Raw genomic sequence first — 15,512 nt, 5'->3', positions numbered from 1 at the left:
GTCATGCAAATATGCCACATCATTGACATCTGTCTCAAACAAGGTCGTGTCAAATTCGCGAACCAAGGTTGCGGCTACAAGATAAAGCTCCGTATGCGCCAGTTCAAAACAGATGTATCCTCGCCCTCACTTGTCGAAAGCCATCTACAACTTCCGTCGCTCCTCCTCCGCTTCATCAAGCCAACGCTTGGGATCGAAGGCCCAAGGAGCGTCAAATATCACTAAAAGGATGATTGGCTGACTCAAGAGGGTGAAGGAGGCGTCCGTTGACTGGTGTTGTTCACTACAAGAGTCCTCACCAACTCGGACAGTCGGTTGACTTTTTCTATGACCACCCCCCCAAGCAGAGGATATTTCTCTTCCTCAGGAACAGATTGAGAACTTCCGGTCGCAGTCTATGCAGAGTATAGCTTGCAGTCGTGCGCACTCCACCTGCACTCGAAGGCTTCTCTCCTGGTAGTCATAGGTATCTGTCCAATCAAACCATGGGCGGAGCATAAGTCACGTCCATAAAGCCAACGGTGTTGACGTGGATCTCATCCGGGTTTACAGAGATGATCGGGCCAAAATCATCATGGTTTCAATCTACTACTTGCAAGTTTGGTAGACCACAGAATGAGCACTTGCGTTGCAGTTTTTACTGGCTAATTGCTCGTGCTATTCTCCTCTCAGATAGCTCTCTTATGATGCATATATGTAGATAGACAGACTTGATTTTCTAGAATCAACATGACTTGCCCTATTTGGATAAGGCCGCTTTAATGAGGCTCCTGGGCGAAGACCATGGGGTCTTTACTGCCTAACAGCAGAGACCTCTCAACCCCAACACTGAATTGGCGGCAAACCCTTTCAGCATTAGACTCGGACATAACAAGTTCTACTAGCTCTTTGCTTTCGTGCTTGCATGGCAGAGTTACTATAATTTTAACAACATTGTTAAAGCTGCAGTGCTAGACAACAGGGGAATTGGGAATAGTAGTAACCCAAGCACGAATAATTTATAGCATTAGTTAACACCAAGAATAATTAGACAAGGATATACTCCCAGGCCATCTATTGTAGTACCCTTTCACTTGACTGCGCTCTTCAACTCGCGGCAGGAAGCTTGTGGTGTAGGAAAGCACTGTAGTATGTTTGACAATAATTCAGCTGGTCACTTTAGAAAAGCAGCAAACATTGACCGGCTGTAGAAGACCACGTCACTAGATTTGATGGGTCTGGTGGTAGAGAAGTGTCGAGGTCCAAGGGAACATTAAGGCCTCCTTATATGTCAATTATCTGGCCCCATCCCTACCCCAGTCGCCAACGGATTACATGCGCCATGCTCACTCAGCCAAGAGCCGAACTTCTGCTAACCTGCATAAATCGAAGGGCTGCCAAACTTGGATCTCAGGACCTTTGCGAGAGAGGGGTTCAAATATTCGGCAGCCTCGTTCAAGTCCAAGGGTAACTCAGTTTCTTCATTCGAAACTTGGCTTCCGTGGTGGGTAGGTAGAGCACCTGCAGGGTTCCGGTCATGCCCTTGGCGATTTTGGGCTTGATCATTGCAAGAGAACTGCAGCTATCAATTCCCTGCCCTGGCAGCTGAAGACTAGCTACACTTCCTGCCCTTGCTGCTCGCCGCTGAGCCGGAGCAGCTCTTTGACTTCCCGTACTCCCTCTTCACCTGCCAAATCAGGGTACAAGCGAAGCACGGCGTCTAGTTGTGGCATTGCAGCCCCGATATTTTCCTCTGTCCAAGGGCAGTGCATCCTCACAAACTCCTCATGGATACCTTTGAAGTGAAATGCGGATTGGAAAAAGAGTCGCCTGCCGGAGTCACTCAACAACGTCGATACAGTAAGAGGCAGGTCTTGCGACGTCTCTTTTCCCCTGATTGAATTCTCGAGATAACGACGATCGACTTCGAAGCTTTCGCTCTCCGATATACCGTCGTTATTCCATCCACGAATATCGGCTATGAACCAGGGGTGATGAATAATGGCTGGCAGCGGCGCCACAGACATCCAATCCCAGTCAATGACCCTGTAATCGAGCACATCTGTTATAATGGTACTGGACAAAACATCGGAAAACAACACATTGTGCTTACCCTGTCAAGTGGAATTGGTCGCTTTTCATGATATTATGGGCATTCAGGTCTCCGTGGGTAAACCCGAGGCCAGAGTATTGATCATACTCGGCGGCATAATCCGGGATCATGGACCGCATAATCAGGTAGTTGATAGCATTTCCCCATCTCGCAGTACCCTTGAGGGTCCGCCGAAGTCCTCGATCCAAACTTTCAGTAAGCCATGCGGAGTACAAGCAACTTTTCCCCTGAGCAAGGGCGGAAGGAACAGGGGTAGTCCATAGTGTCAATAAGAATTCCGCCAAGTCATCCAAAAGCCTCTGGCGTTTAAGGAGAGGGATTTGGGAATTCCAGATGGCAAGAGGCTTGCCACTGACCCACTCCGAATATACCACGGGGTACTCTTCTTCAACGAAGAGGTCAGGCGCTTTGATCGTCGGACGGTGCTTTTTGATGTGTCGAAACTGTCTGACAGCTCGAAGTTCGTTTCTCCAATTATTGGAATCGTCACTGACCCGCGCAGCCCATTGTATGGAGTCTTCAAAGACAATCTTGAAGATGCGGTGTGAGCCACCAAGGCAAGGGCTTTCGTCGGCAAGGACACATGGGATGCCGAGGCGAAGGCGGCTAGCTGCTTCGGAGAGCATATAAGGCGAGTCCGTCATACTGGGACTCTCCTCAACAGCATGGAAAGGCAGAAAGTAGGATAGAGGGGAGAATATGGACGGTGGCGGTTATACGCTAATAGACGGCGTTTGCCTGGTAAGCTGACACTGAGTGAGTCATGGAACAACACGTGCCTTTTGTGTACAGAACAGGGCGTGCAACATCCAACCGCAAGACTCTCAGAAGATAAAACGATAATCTTGGTCCTGACCTCGTGAAGCGAGATGTACCATCTGGACCTCGAACATACTGGATGGTACGAGGATGTCCAGCTGAAGTAACGGAATAACTCTGGATGTTCCTATCTTTTCCCGTTCTCATCCCGACTCCGTTACTATAGCAGCAACTTATCTACTCGTTCTCGAAGAAGTTCCAAGGTAGCTCTATTGTCATCCCACCTGCGCATGGCTTCATCGTATTCCTCATGTGCGACCCAGCCATCCTGACCCGCGATATCAGCTCGCAAGCATTCAAATTCGCCATATGCATCCGCCCATTCTTTTACCCGTTGTCGGCTCTTGTCAATTTCGCCTTTGGAGAAAGAAATAGGGCATGGGCATGGAGTCGCCAAGCCTCGGCGCTCCATGATTCGATCCCAGTTCTCGTATATTTGTATCAGGAGCTCTTTGAGCGGGACTGGACCGTCCTGCGAAGATTGCCCAACAATATGGAATATGAAGGTAGTGGGATCGTCGTCATTTCTCATGGCGTCCATGGCCATCACGAGAGGCTGGTTGAATTTTCTCGAGGCGAGTTCGTAGAACTTTTTCAGCCTAAGCCGGACAAGGGTCTCTTCAGCCAACTCTTTCTCCGATTGCGTGAGGGCATCGAAATCCTGCGGTAACTTGGGTTGGACAGCACCCCATGGGTAGGGATCATCGCAATCAAAGACCGAAGGGAATCTTGCTTGCATGAAGAGCGGGGCGGCGAAGACTGCCTGCCAATCGATTATGCTTGATATTTTTGTTGGGTCTGAGGAATCAACAAATATATTGTCCGCATGGAGATCATGGTGCAGCAGAACGGGACGAAGCGTTTCTTGTGGTGGTAGTATGTGAGGCAGCACTTTTTGGAACTGTCCAAGAAGATGGACATGCTCATCAAGTGCCTCTTGTGTTTTCCCCAGTAGTGCAGACGTGTTGCTAGACTTGCTAGGGACGAAATTTTGGATCAGGGCGATCTCGCGGTTTGCGACGGATGAAAGGTATTCCTGGGCGGTCCCCCCTAGATTCGACCCATCAGTGCGTGGAACAAGGAAACCAGTGTAGAAGGCATACATGGCCCCCGATCAATATCTAACTCTCCTCTTCCGTCTTCCCAAAAGGACCGCTGGGTTGTGGGACCGATGATGAAATCCGATGCAACCTCCTTTGCTGGTTCAGTTGGATCAACAACATCTCTGCCATGATAGCCTGTACTTTTATAGTACAAGCTGCCATGGAGCGAGAACTTGACATTCACCAGCTTTCGCTCGATTTCCACGAGGCTTTTCACCAGACCAAAGTGTTGAGCTTCAGACATGGCACCCCAGACCTCACTTAACTGGCGTCCTTTGACTCTTTCCATGAGTATATACTCTGCACCCACCATGTTTGGCTGAGACGGAGAGCTCCAGGAAAGAACTCTGGGAACCGGGACATCGAGAACATTGCGAAGCTGCATCAAAAGTTAGCAGATGAATTAAGAAGGGAGCAACAGGATCACGCACAAAATCAAGTGTTGCGACTTCACTAGCGACCACACGCTGGGGATGACCAGCATTGGGGTTTGGGATTCTCGCCAGGATCTCCCTGCCATTCTCCATTCTCAAAGAGAACACCTTGTTGTATAGCCCCTCCGGTATTTTTGTCATTTCGACACACTGACTGCTGGCTATACGGCCAGCAATCTGCTGCAGAGCTGGAACATTGAATCTGATGTATCGCTTTTTGAGTTGGAGCGACTCATTGTATAGCCAACGACCAGACGTGTAGCAGAAGAAGTGGTCGTTTGATTCAATTCGCTCTAGGTTCGCAGAGCAGTTCTGCTTGAGAAGTCGCAAATCCTTGCCAGAACCCATAAAGAATCTTGACTGCTCAGTGAAAAGTCTTGAAGCTTTGAAGGGCCGTTGCATCGCGATATCTCGGAAGCCAAACACTTGTAATGCAGGTTCTGTTCTGCTTCCGATGGCAACCTGGAGTGGCTTGAACCACGTGACAGGAAGGATTCCGTGATGACAAGTCCAACCTGCAGGTCTTGTCCAATCAAAATACAAGTCCTCACAGATCTCTGAACGTGGTCTTGCAGGTTGAAGCCATGGCCTCACATGTTGGCAGAGGACGAGATGCTAGAGGGTGGGCCGAGGAAGAAAAAGAGGTACCCATCCACTATTCCACTGTTGTCATACGTCTGGCTAATGCAACCCTAGATGCCGCCATGTGTCAAACAATGGTTACGACCACTATATATGCCTGCCACCGTAGGGAAGTTCGAAAAGTCCCGGCTCCCTGTTTCGAAAATCATCCTGGCCGGAGGTGCCCATGGCAAGCTCTCATAACCGTCGAGATAAAAGCCCGAGCTGCGGAGGAGCTGCCAACGGTGCCTAGATGCAGGTAAGTGTATCTCTGCTAGTACCATAAACTGGTTCAAGACGTCTCATCTTGTTGGTCTTGGTATGGTACTAGCTTTTTGGCTTCTACAATAGCCCTAACTACAGATTTGCCCGAAAATCAGTAAAACGTAAATCCACGTCTTTATAAAACCGTCGCTGTCAGCTAGGGCCTGCAATTGATCTTCTGACAGTAGACCATCAAGAACACAACCTAGACAGATATCCGGTCAGCCTCCAAGGGGTAGACGCCATGGACTATAATGAATAAAACTTACCAAACTTAGACTCGCGGCACTCTCTCCATTTTCTGATCCAACCTCTCAAGTATTCGGATGATCCCGAGTGCTTTTTGACATCATGAGCATGAATGTCGTAAGCACCGCTTGTATCAATAGAATCAAGGTGTTTCAACATCTCAGAGGTGCGGCTATACTCCCCGAGCCAAGCCTTCCGGATGATCGCATCAAGCATTCGATGACCGGTTCGTATTTCGGGCAGAACCAGTATGCCATCACTGTCAACAGACAGCTCAGGTTTGGCACCATGCTCTACCTGCAAAATAAGCGACCCCATTGCAAACATATCAATCTTCTCAGATAGAGTTGGCGAGTGACCATTAACCGGAAGTGGAAGGTCCGGGGAAACAGCTGGGAGGATTCGGCTGACCGAGAGGACAGGAGGCGCTGAAATCGCAGAGTATAGCACGACCGTATTCGTCGAAAAGGACGTTCTCAATGCGTACATCTGCATGGGCTATACCAGGGCTGTGGATATGGCAAAGCGCATCGGTAAGACCACGGTACCAGCAAATCCGATGGAGCTGGTCGGGCGATGGGCCTTGATCCAGAGACATTGGGCGATATCTGCGGAGGTAGATTCCTTCAGGCTGCTCGGCGTCGATGGCTTCTATGATATGAGGGTGTGGCCGTTGCTGAAGCAGGCGCAGGACCGTCTGTTCGTTTTGCAGCAAGTTGGATTGGAAGAGAGTGTCGGAAGCGTAGTGCCATCGACCATTGTCGGAGGCATCGCTACCCGGTTGTTCAAACACCCAAGAGGTCTTCAGGACGATCTGACCATCGACTTCGTAGACCTGCGCTGAAGCCCCAATGCCGATTCGATGCAAATCACGTTGAGGATGCAGGCGGATGGTGTATGTGTCGCGTCTGCTTCTTAGGTCTAGGCGGATGATCTCTGATGAATGGGTGGAGTGCCGCTGAGTAGAGTTCCCAGAAACGCGACAACATGCTGGAGGGGCTGAAGCAGCAATTGAGAGACTCAGAGACTCAGAGACTCAGAGACTGGGGGGTCGAAGGGTAAACAAAGCTGGTCACGTGCCGTTGTTAGGTAGGGTCACGTGCCTGCTATAGCGTAATGAGTTCTGATCAAAACAGGAACAGCAGGAGAAGAAAGCTACCTGGAGGCCCATCTCGACTGTAGGAGTTGGCATCGATGATTGGGCAATGTCAATAGTAACTAGCCAATGAAATAGCTCGCATACATGGCATACCTACTCCGTAGATGCCAGTGAGAGGGTAGCGTCCATTCTATTGGTCCCCCACGACAGCTATATATTTTCAATCCATGCGTATAAACATCTACGTGTTCAACCAGCCCTGGCTCTAGGTATACCTTAATTCTTGCAGTGCTGCCATAGTGTGGACCTTGGGACTATCATTCTTTTACAGGCCAGCAAGACCTCCCGACCGCAACGACCATGTCCACTGGACCACACTCTCATAGATGCTGAAACTGACAGCACCGGATATCTACACCCGTCAGCATACAAACCAAGAAAAACAAACAGGAGACTCACACTCAACCGCGCCAACCTCGGCGTCGTCCCCCGCCACAGCACAGCAACGCCCTCATTCGCCACAACAGCCCTCAAACAATCCAGCGTCCCTCGATACCGCGCCCGCCCATCAACAGCCTGCATCCGCGTCTTCAGCGTATCAAACGGCATCGTCGCATAAACCGTCACCACACCCGCCAACGCACCCGCAAGAACCGACGCCCCAGACCCCAGCACATCGCGCAGCGCCCCGAGAAAGAAACTATAGCTCGTAAACCGCACCATCGCATTCGCCGACTGCTTCAGCGTCACCGGCACAACGCCCCGGTATAAGCCAGCAACCCCCTCAGCAACCACCACAGACCGGATCGCGTGCGTTGCAGACCTATATCGCCGCGCCCCGGCCTGGTCGTCGATGATCTTGGTCTTGAGCGTTTCGCCCGGCGTTACGACGAATACGCTCTCCGCTGCGCCGGCGATCATTCCGGCGAACATGGTGCCCAATGCTGTTGGGGCGCCGGAGGAGTCCGTGGGCATTAGCTGTCGGGCGGAATCGAAGGCGAGGAAGCGCACGCCGGATTTGGCGGCGTTGGAGATGCAGAATGCCGTGCTGCCGGTGTACATGTGCGATAGGCCGTGTTGGCGGAGGGTGCTGAGTAGAAGTCGCCAGGGGGAGAGGGGCTTGCTGGATGAGGTGGGTTGGAGTTGTTGGCGGGTTTTGAGGTATTCTGTTGGATACTTCCATACGAAGAGATCCTGAGGTCAGTACTCCGTACGTCTGATGCCTAGAAAGGTTGGAGACCGGACTCACGGTCAACAGGCTCTCGAGGCCACCGGCAGCCCCTCCGGCCAGAATTGACTGCCAGGGTGATGGAGTTCGATTTTCCATTGCGTTGGAGATATGTCATTGTCGTTTCTTTAATCCGCCGTGCATCTATATACCATTGTCGATGCATAAAGTGTGTATAGTGGTCCCACTGGACCTGGAGTGCTCCGAGCCCTAACTAGACGCCCGGAACACTCCGCCCCTCCGCATCCAGCAGCAACCGGCGGCAATCGGAGTAGACAATCCTAAGATACCTTTATTTGACCCCCTTGCGACAGTCGGCGAATGCGAACGATGCTATCACACATACCCAAGCCATCCTACCGGCAGTTCAAGTCCAAGAACAATGGCCGAACCCGCTCCAGCTGGCCTTGCCCTTTTCCCCCACGGCGCCTGGGACGTCCACCACCACATCTTCGACCGTACGCCTTCCCAGATCTCCAAATTGCACTCCCACCACTACAGGCATCATTCATCCTGAATCCGATACTGACCACATCCAGCCGCCCGCTTCCCCTACTCCCCAACCCGCCACCTCACCCCACCCCCGGCAACAATAGCAGAATATGCCGAATTCAAGAAGAAACTCGGCATCACGCACTCCGTCCTAACGCACGGCCTCTCCTACGGCGCCGACATTTCCTCGCTTACATCCTTCGTCTGCGACCTCGACAAGTCCAAAACCAAGGCCATCGGGGTCATCGACCCGGAAACCATAACGCCCACCCAACTACACCAGATGCAGAAAGCCGGTATCGTGGGCATCCGAGTGAACCTGTACCAGTATAGCGCGATGCACGATGTGGATCTGCAGAAAGAGGCGCTGCGGGCCCATGTAACTGCGATCAGGGACTGTCAAGGGTGGAGTATGGCCTTCACGCACGTCCACCCGGAGTTCTGGGCGGAACTAAAGCCGTTTATACTTAGCGAGATTGTCCCGACGGGGATCAGGCTGGTGACGGATCATTTCGCGCTGCTCAAGGGGGTCAGTATGCTGTCTGAGCCTACCAGTGCCAGCGGCGAAAATGCAGGTGAGGTGGACGTTCTGGCGCAGCCTGGGGTCGCCGAGATCCTGGACCTCATGCGCGCGGGCCACCTGTACGTCAAGATCAGTGCGCCGTACCGGGTGAGTGCGCTGGCGCCGGGGTATGAGGATCTAAAGCCTTTGGTGCGGGCGTTCTTCGATGCGAATCCGGGGCGGGTGCTTTGGGGGAGTGATTGGTGAGTGAGATGTCATAAGGTTGTTGGAAGGAATATGGATGGTGCTGACGAGTGCTGGCTAGGCCGCATACGCCGCAGATGAAGGTCCGGACGGTGGAGGAGGCGCTGGCGGAGACGCCGTATCTGGAGGTTGATGATCTGGCGTGGCTGCGGAGTCTGCGGTCGTGGTTGTCGGATAAGGAGTGGCATGCCCTTATGGTGGCTAACCCCTGTGCGTTGTATGGGTAGCCGGCTCTACGGAGACGAGTGAGGGTTTAAGAATGAGAAAGAATATATTTAACAGAGCGCCGCCAAAGAGCGCCGCCAAAAGATGATGGGTAGATCGATGTACTTCGTGTGATACAATCCCCTATATGCCCCGTATATACCGCCTTTCCCGTGGTATCCAAACGCCAACCTATGCATCCGCCCGTATATCCTCGTCTCTCGCCTCCAAAGCCGCAGTCACGTCCCAATCCACCTCCATAGGACGTTAAGCAACTGGTCCCGATGTACCGGCTTGCCAATGCAGTCATTCATCCCCTTGGCGATGTACGTCTCAGCATCGCCCTTGAGCGCATTTCCAGTAATAGCGATAATCGGCATCACCAGTCCCATGTCGCGGATCTGCCCGGTTGCGGTAATGCCGTCCATGATCGGCATGGAGACATCCATGAGAACGACATCGTACGATAACGGTTTCTGCTTGATCATTCGTACGGCCTCCGCGCCGTTCCAGGCCCCGTCGACTCGCTGGAAGCCCAGGGTGTGCAGCAGTTTCAGCATGACGGTGTGATTGACGATGTTGTCTTCGACCAGCAGCACATGCTTTCGAGGCGCGATGGCCCGCATCTCGGTGGCGAGTTCTGTAGGGACAGGGGTCGCCGGGGCGCTGGGTAGCTTTGTGGGAGTTGCGGCAGAGCGGCCGCCCATCTTTGCAGTAAACCAGAAGATACTGCCATGGCCGTTGGGGTTCGGGGCAAATCCGACTGTCCCTTCCATAAGTTCAGCGAGGCTTTTGCAGATGGAGAGACCCAAGCCGGTGCCTTGATACTTGCGGGTGGTGGAGTTGGCGAAGCGCGTGAAGGGAGTGAACAGAGTGTTGATCGCGCTGTCGGGTACTCCAATTCCCGTGTCGGCCACTTCGGTTCTCACGACAGAAGAGTCGGGATCATTCTCGTCGGTGGCGCAGGAAATGGAGACGCGAATTGATCCCTTCTCGGTGAATTTGACCGCGTTCCCAACCAGATTCTGCAAGACCTGTCGATACCGCAAAGGGTCCCCGCGCAGGCGCACTGGGAAATCACGGCCGATGACGGTGGTCAACTCTACGCCATCTTTGAGCGACGACCGGCAGTTGCGGACGACTGCACCGACGACTTCCCTGACATCCAGCATGTCGGCATGGAGGGAGAAAGAGCCGGACGAGAGTTTCGAGTAGTCGAGTACGTCGTTGACGATTTGCAGAAGCAATGACATGGAGTCCTGGATGATGGTGGCATGTTCAATTTGTTCCGGGGAGAGGCCCGTATCAGCTAGCATTGTCATGGCGATCTGCATGCCATTCATCGGAGTGCGAATCTCGTGGCTGATGTTGGCTAGAAAGTCCGTCTTTAACCGCGATGACTCTTCAAAGGCGGTGATCATGCGAGCCTCGGCCTCCTTGCGCTCAGTGAGGTCGCGGGTAACCTTGACGAAGCCGACATGTTGACCGAACTGGTAAATCGGTGTGATTAGGACATTGGCCCAGAACCTGGATCCATCGCGCCGATATCTCCAGCCCTCGTCCTCGATCCGGCCCTCCCGTAAGCAGACCGCCAGCGCCCTGTGCGGTTTGCCGCTCGCTCGGTCTTCCGGGCTGTAGAGGATAGAAAAGTGCTTGCCGATGATCTCCTCCGCCTTGTATCCCTTGAGAACACCCGCGCCCGCATTCCAAGTGGCGATGTGGCCGTGAGGATCTAGCATGAAGATGGCGTAGTCCCGGACGGTATCGACGAGGATCTTGTAGGTCTCGTTCAGGTACGCATGCTGGCTGTTGATGACCTCAGCCGTGAGTTTGTCGGCCTCTAGAACAATGTAGAGCAGGGTCGATTCCTCGTAGATCGGAGTCACCCGCAAGTTGTGTGCAATCCTCCCATCGACCAGAATATGTTCGACAACCTGGGTCTCCCGAGTCGAGGTGGCCGCACGAAGGGCCCCGTACAGGATGGGAATGTTGGGAGCAGGGATGCATTCCGGGCCGACATCGCTGATGCGCGCGTGAAGCAGGGAGTCGCGTGGTTTTCCGGTCAGGGCGGTATGGCTGTTGGACACCTCGACAACGGTCATGGAGGCATCGAGGACGAGGGTAGGAATTGGGGTGTAGCGGTAGATGCGGCTCAAGGAGGGCGAGGAAGGGCGCGGCGGCGTCTCGGGCTGGATCTCGGGCTTGGTGGGCTCATCGCTGCGTCGCTGGTCGTCGAGCGAGAGAGCGGATAGGCGACCGTTGAGCACCATGGCTGCTCTGCTCTGGCTGGCCTGGATTCATTCGCACAGTTTGAAGTCAGGAAGGAAACAGGCAGCGCCCATGATGATCGCCACCGGAAGGTTGCAGACGAGTGCAATTCGAATTTGCTCCAGCTTCCAAGGTTTCGTCGATGGGAGAAGAGTGGCGTGCGGGGAGAAAGGTCACTGGCGGGATGCGCATCCTGGGCACGTGATTGGCCAGCCGCTCTTGGCGTCCACCGGACTATTCTCGGGCCGGGCGCCGAACTCGGCCTAGTCTGCTGTGGAGCTTCATTCCTTCAATCAAGTCATCAGTGCTTCCAACACTGGAGTATTCAGTGCCTTTCTTCAGGATCTGGAGTATTCAGTGCTGTTTATCTTAGCTCTGAAGTGCTCAGACTGATGTACTTCTTCCACTGGTTTCCCTCGGCCTCTCAATGGAAATAGTCCTAGCCAACACTCGTCCGCCGGTTCCCTCCGGCCTCCCATGGGCTCTCCACATGGCCGCCGCCACCCAGGGCCTCGTCTCTTCATGATGCCATTCCATACCCTCCATAAAGCACGGATGCTGGGCTTTCTTAAGCCTCCTTCTCTGACCTCTTGGTACTCTGTTAATTGTGTGCTTTTCCTCCAGAAAATACCACAATCATCTCGCTTGATTGGCTATCTTGGGGCCAAGCTGAATCCAGCCCGACGTCATCCGCTACTGTCAACGAGGTACTAGCTGGTGACCCGGAACCAAATTCCAATGCCGTCGGCTGCTCTATCGACAGGGTCTGCAGCGTCCGAGAGGCTCCGGTTCAATGAGCCCCAGACCCTTTCAGCAACCCAGCTTATATGGGTGTATCTATATCGTGATGACGGATGGCGTCTTTCACTACGTCTACCGGTTCATTCTCACACCATACGGTCCACGGGTAGACTGGGTCTACCACCACTAGACCGTACATTTCAGCGGCCTACAACTCGGCTTTGGTGTCTCCACGTTTGACCTGATTCTGGCTTGGAGCTTCCATTATATATCCTAACCACTCGAGCTAGCCTTCGAGTCTACCAGTACGAACCTAGGAACCTGTTAGCATATTCCGCTCGGCCATAAAACCCAATTGGCCATAGACCCGTCCTTATACTCCAACAGAACCCTACTAAGCCTAAAAATATCGTCCTGTGAATGTCACTGCTGCCGTCACATGAGATTCGTGGGTCGGCTGCACCCTTGGCCGGCATCGCATCTCTAAGGCATAATACGGAGTAAACTTGACTCTTTCGATAACGATCGGACCCATTCCAGTTTCAGGAACTCTACATACATACATGCGTACCTGTGCACCGGCATTCGCATCTATCGACGACGGACAGTCATCCGGACAGGCCCCGAAGCTGCCGGAAAAATCCCGTCCTCAGAGCACATACTATTATCACTTAAAAGGACGAGCATGTACTGTGCAGCAGTAGCTACACCATCACCCAGCTCCCCATCAACCTCACTCTTTATCAATCTACCCACCAAACTCGCCATCGACACAATGGGCTCCATCGCCCCCCAAGACACCACCCCAGCCCAGACCGCAACGGTCCCCTCGCCCTTCCGCACCCGCATCCTAAACGGCCAAATCTGCCCCGTGCTCACCCTCAAATTCTGGACCGGCAACGAAGCAGCCCTCATGGCGCGCATGGCCGGCTTCAACGCAATCTTCATCGACATGGAGCACTCGGCCCTAAACTTCCAAACAGTCGCGCAGCTGATACTGGCGTGTCTGGGCGTCGGAATCTCCCCGATCGTGCGGTCCCCCTCGAAATCACACTGGCACATCAGTCGCATCCTGGACGCGGGCGCCGCAGCCGTCGTGGTCCCGCATGTTGATTCTGTGGCGGAAGTCCGTGAGCTAGTTAGGCACGCGAAGTACGCACCGCTCGGGGCAAGGGGGTCCGCGAATAACCAGCCGATATTGGGATTCCGGAACTTACCGACAGCTGTGCAGAACGAGGTGTTGAATCGGGAGACGATGCTTATTCCGATGGTTGAGACGCCGGGCGCTGTGGAGGTGGTTGAGGAGTATCTTGCTGTTGAGGGGGTTGATGGGATTCTGGTTGGATCGAATGATTTGTGTAGTGACCTGGGGATCCCCGGGCAGTATGATAGCCCTGTTTATCAGGCGGCTGTGGAGAAGGTTGTCCTTGCTGGTAAGAAGGCCGGCAAGCCGATTGGGATTGGGGGGATTGGGGGGCGGCTGGATCTGCTGGAGAGGTGGTTTGCGCTGGGTGCGACGTGGTCGCTTAGTGGTGGTGACGGGGCGATTTTACAGGCCGGGATGAAGAAGATTACGCAGAGCTACGAGGAGATCAGTGCGCGGGTCGAGAAGCAGAGGGCCTTGGGCAAGTGATTTATGTGTATAAAGGTTAGGTCAGAATGGAAACGTCCCATCATCCCAGATTGATAGCCCGTGCGGGTTCCCGTATGCATATTCCCCCAGCCCAGCCTCCATGTTCCACACCGTGTCGTCCCAGAACAGCGAGCCGAATGATAGCACGTCTGCATTAATTGCAGCCTGCCCAGCGACTGGTGCTTCTGTGCTAGGCGGGATGCTGCTAGGGGTTGGAAGCGGCCATTCGCCCAGAGAAGGTACACCAGAGAGCAGTTGCATGTGCGACAGACCGTTGTATGTTGTAGAGTTGTTCGCGCTTGGCTGTGCATGATCCTCAGGGGCCACTACCCGATCCCACTGGCCGCTCTGTCGAAGTTTGCGAGATATGGCGATACAAAGCCTCGTAGACGGCGACATACTGCGCCGCATCCGGGAGAACGCGCCCCAGCTCCTTCAGGCTATGCTCACACTGCGCAAGTGCATCCATTGCTTGGTCAACAGTACCGGAGGCAGGATCATCGAGACTTGATAAGCAAAACACCACTGAAAGTCCAGCCATAAAGAGGGTCTGGAAGTAGCTCCGTGTATACGTGATCTGCTGACTTCGATACAGACGGCAGAAGATAACTATGATCTGCGTTGCGTTTTGGAGACATAGGGACAGCAGGTCGCGAGGCGGACTATTGCCGCGCTTGGGCACCAGGTCCATGGCCTTGCGGACCAGTATCAAGCGCTCGCGCATCCAGCGGAGGTCGAACCAGTCTTGTGTCTCGTAGACGCACTGCGGATTGTCGAATACAGGGACGGACTGGCGCCAGTTGTTGAGCTCGCCGAGGAGGCGGTAGAGATTTGTGTAGATTCGGCCCGTAGCCGTCACCGAGGGCCCATCTGAGCGTCCTTTTGACTGGAACAGGCTGTGAATCTTGGAGGTGATCTGTCGATGGCGTATCGATGTGAAGAATACACTCAGCTCGGTATGCGCTATTTGGGTGAGGGGTGTGGCTTGGAAGACGTCGAGGTCGGGGACAGAGCCTTCGGCAGCGTCAAGCTGCTCATCGTTGGCATCGACGGGCAGCAAGACCCGGATATCCCGGTCGGCAATGGCGAGCGGTCGATCCAACGTGATGGAGCTGTACCGATCAATGATGTAGCATTCCCAGAATACCCTCCGCTCCAGCTGCTCGTGGAGGAGCGACTTGCGGGTGGTGGGCGGCTTGTGCAGGCCCTGTTCAATACAAAGGCGCATGCAGAGTTGGGTGATCTCCCATATCGACGTGCCGATGTGATGATAGATCCCAAACCGGCCCACCAGCAGCAGGTCCTGGATCGACTGGATTCCACGCGAAAGATGGTCAGACTTGAAATGCTGCATGGCAGACAAGAAGTAGCCGCATGGATGCCGCGGATGTGTGCCTCGACGATAAGGATGGATGGATCCGATGGCAAGCAACATAAAGGCGCGAAACAAGTCATGTCCAGACTGGCTCTCTGGAGACCCGGGCTCGCAGAAGACACGG

At 53.7% G+C, this 15,512-nt stretch overlaps 7 protein-coding genes across 7 annotated transcripts; 2 read left to right on the top strand and 5 right to left on the bottom strand.

Moving 5' to 3' along the window:
• Positions 1-1,595: 1,595 nt before the first annotated feature.
• DSM5745_11132 (uncharacterized protein) lies at positions 1,596-2,736 on the bottom strand (the record flags this gene model as incomplete). The annotated part of the gene is made up of 2 exons (XM_026753148.1): positions 1,596-2,025; positions 2,093-2,736. The coding sequence occupies 2 exons, from the start codon at positions 2,734-2,736 to the stop codon at positions 1,596-1,598; spliced, it is 1,074 nt and encodes a 357-aa protein (XP_026598223.1).
• A 335-nt stretch (positions 2,737-3,071) lies between these two features.
• On the bottom strand, positions 3,072-4,850 carry DSM5745_11131 (aminoglycoside phosphotransferase family protein; the record flags this gene model as incomplete). Its single annotated transcript, XM_026753147.1, has 3 exons — positions 3,072-3,961; positions 4,015-4,393; positions 4,446-4,850. 3 exons carry the CDS (start codon positions 4,848-4,850, stop codon positions 3,072-3,074), a joined length of 1,674 nt encoding a protein of 557 aa, XP_026598222.1.
• A 1,093-nt stretch (positions 4,851-5,943) lies between these two features.
• On the bottom strand, positions 5,944-8,008 carry DSM5745_11130 (uncharacterized protein; the record flags this gene model as incomplete). The annotated part of the gene is made up of 4 exons (XM_026753146.1): positions 5,944-6,490; positions 7,011-7,093; positions 7,141-7,875; positions 7,931-8,008. The coding sequence occupies 4 exons, from the start codon at positions 8,006-8,008 to the stop codon at positions 5,944-5,946; spliced, it is 1,443 nt and encodes a 480-aa protein (XP_026598221.1).
• Positions 8,009-8,291: 283 nt separating this feature from the next.
• Positions 8,292-9,300, top strand: DSM5745_11129 (amidohydrolase family protein; the record flags this gene model as incomplete). Its single annotated transcript, XM_026753145.1, has 3 exons — positions 8,292-8,367; positions 8,449-9,071; positions 9,229-9,300. 3 exons carry the CDS (start codon positions 8,292-8,294, stop codon positions 9,298-9,300), a joined length of 771 nt encoding a protein of 256 aa, XP_026598220.1.
• Positions 9,301-9,610: 310 nt separating this feature from the next.
• fos-1 (sensor histidine kinase/response regulator Fos-1/TcsA) lies at positions 9,611-11,641 on the bottom strand (the record flags this gene model as incomplete). The annotated part of the gene is made up of 1 exon (XM_026753144.1): positions 9,611-11,641. The coding sequence occupies one exon, from the start codon at positions 11,639-11,641 to the stop codon at positions 9,611-9,613; it is 2,031 nt and encodes a 676-aa protein (XP_026598219.1).
• A 1,514-nt stretch (positions 11,642-13,155) lies between these two features.
• On the top strand, positions 13,156-14,013 carry DSM5745_11127 (HpcH/HpaI aldolase family protein; the record flags this gene model as incomplete). Its single annotated transcript, XM_026753143.1, has 1 exon — positions 13,156-14,013. The coding sequence occupies one exon, from the start codon at positions 13,156-13,158 to the stop codon at positions 14,011-14,013; it is 858 nt and encodes a 285-aa protein (XP_026598218.1).
• Positions 14,014-14,510: 497 nt separating this feature from the next.
• On the bottom strand, positions 14,511-15,241 carry DSM5745_11126 (fungal specific transcription factor domain-containing protein; the record flags this gene model as incomplete). Its single annotated transcript, XM_026753142.1, has 2 exons — positions 14,511-14,563; positions 14,677-15,241. 2 exons carry the CDS (start codon positions 15,239-15,241, stop codon positions 14,511-14,513), a joined length of 618 nt encoding a protein of 205 aa, XP_026598217.1.
• Positions 15,242-15,512: the final 271 nt, after the last annotated feature.

Source organism: Aspergillus mulundensis, assembly GCF_003369625.1.
Source record: "Aspergillus mulundensis strain DSM 5745 chromosome Unknown scaffold_21, whole genome shotgun sequence".
NCBI lineage: Eukaryota > Fungi > Ascomycota > Eurotiomycetes > Eurotiales > Aspergillaceae > Aspergillus > Aspergillus mulundensis.
The sequence above is the reverse complement of the archived record's forward strand: the minus strand, read 5'-3'. Positions and strand labels throughout refer to the sequence as shown.